Raw genomic sequence first — 2,033 nt, 5'->3', positions numbered from 1 at the left:
TAAAGCTAAAGATTCACGCTTTCTAACAATGTAAACCACATTTGCGTGCGATTTTTATTTTACTTTCTGGAACTTTGCAAACTTGGTAAAAAATTTTTAGAATTGATGCATCTCCATTTGCATCCGTGCAGCTTTGTAAAGAATCAGTAAGTAATTTAAAGAATTATGGATATCGAAAGTAGAGACTTTGAGCTTTAAAATGCTTTTTTGATCATTCCTACGTACGATTACGTATTACGATCATTTTTCACGAAGTTACACTCTCTTGAAATTTGCCTATTTTTAGTAATCAGAATGGGTGATGCTTTAATTTTGCTGTCGAGTGTATATTACTGGAAGAAGAATTGAGTGCTGAACGTGAAGCCAACATCTGTGCGTGAGAGAAAGGTATAGGTTCCCAATTGACTGTAATACCGAATACGCATCATGATGATACGCATGTGCCATTCAGCTCCCACTCACCCGTTTTGCCTAATTTTTTATTTTTTGAAAATCTTCAAAAAAAAAAAAACAGGGCTAAGTGGGAGCTGAATATCGCATTGCAGTTAATTGGAAACATATATCTTTCTCTCGCACAGATGTTAGCTTCAGCTCGATATACAAATGGTATAAACAATTCTCCTTCCAGTAGTATATATTCTAAGATTGAGGCTAATAGTGTAATGGCAAGTACGGTAAAAATATTAAATAACGCACGCGAAGCGCACGTTTGTAATGCTAGTCTTTTCATAAATTTTAATAAGAAGAAACACACTGTTATATCAGTTTCTATTTAAGAAAAAAACAATATTAAATATGACAATTTTGAATTACCTATAAAATTTTAGTGTAATCTATACTTATTAAATGCTCCATTTACTTTTATTATTTTTAATATTTATCAACTAAATGTGCCATTATTGTAGTTTATTCAATTTATTATCATATAACACATAAATATTATTACTGTCAAAATTGTTATTGTTTTGTTTTGATTGCTTAGTGATGTTTCATAACGAGAAAAATTGTTAAAAAATTTCATAAATAAATCTTACAGGTAAGGTTCCATTTTTGGTAGAAGATATGTTTCAATAATTTTTGTTTCACGTGCTTTATCGGATATACTCTCATCAAGCGAAATATCGGTTGGACCGAAAATTGTGGCCAATCCCGCGGTTCTCTTTTGTTGGAAATGCGTCAATTGTTCATTCAATTCTTCCTTTGCTCTGGTACGTGCCTTCCAAAATATCTGCATAGAGAAACAATAAAAATTAGTCACAATGTTTGGTGTAAAAATCAAATTTGAAAAAAGTACTATAAACACTTAGAGCTCAAAAATTATTACATAAAATTAAAAAATCATAAAAATGTTCATTACTTAATATTAATATATAAAAAATTTTTTTATTACAGTATTCTAAAAAATAAGAATAAAATAAGATTTCCATTAATAATGCATTTTATTTTATGTTGAGCCATACCTTTCTGAGAATTTCTTCTTTATCAGATTCTTTCAAAAGGACATCATCAATCTCATTTGCGACATTCTCATCTACATTATGCAAACGTAATGGCTAAACAAACAAGTAATTATTATATCGTTTATGTAAAAAAAATGTTAAAAGTAACAATTTTAAAATGTACCATTAATTAAATTATTAAGGCTTCTGACTACTCAGCTAAGAACTTCGTGTTGATGGTAGCGACACACTATATCGCGATAGAAGTTAGAAGCTTGTTTGTTGTATTAAGCTCTTTCTATAATACGTCATATGTCAGTGTTATAAGCAGTGATTGGAAGTAACTCGTTACTTGTAACGTCATTACCGTTACAGTTACTTTTTTGGTAATGGATTGGTAACGACTTACTTTATTTTACTTATTTTACTTTTTTGGTATCTATAACGGTAACGTAGTTACATTTTTTTGGTAACGGTAACGAATTATACAGTTACTTTTATCGTAACTTTTTGTATTTATGACAAAATTTTCGTACATTCAATCTTCAGTTTGTACCTAGTATAGCATAGTTTACTCTTATTTTAAGACTGTTT

General features: G+C 29.5%; 1 protein-coding gene across 2 annotated transcripts in view; it reads right to left on the bottom strand.

The window, feature by feature from the left end:
• Nucleotides 1-998: 998 nt before the first annotated feature.
• Nucleotides 999-2,033, bottom strand: part of LOC105457972 (rho guanine nucleotide exchange factor 12-like) — a 36,387-nt gene continuing 35,352 nt past the window's right edge. For both annotated transcript variants that reach the window (XM_011702956.1, XM_011702957.1), the window contains 2 exons: nucleotides 1,461-1,553; nucleotides 999-1,228 (listed from right to left, as the gene is read on the bottom strand). In XM_011702956.1, the coding sequence (XP_011701258.1) occupies nucleotides 1,031-1,228; nucleotides 1,461-1,553 (291 nt within the window). In that variant the 3' untranslated portion in view covers nucleotides 999-1,030. The remainder of the gene's footprint in view (nucleotides 1,229-1,460; nucleotides 1,554-2,033) is intronic.

This window comes from Wasmannia auropunctata, unplaced genomic scaffold (assembly GCF_000956235.1).
Source record: "Wasmannia auropunctata unplaced genomic scaffold, wasmannia.A_1.0 LD334845.1, whole genome shotgun sequence".
Lineage (NCBI taxonomy): Eukaryota > Metazoa > Arthropoda > Insecta > Hymenoptera > Formicidae > Wasmannia > Wasmannia auropunctata.
This window is presented reverse-complemented; position numbering and strand designations above follow the sequence as displayed.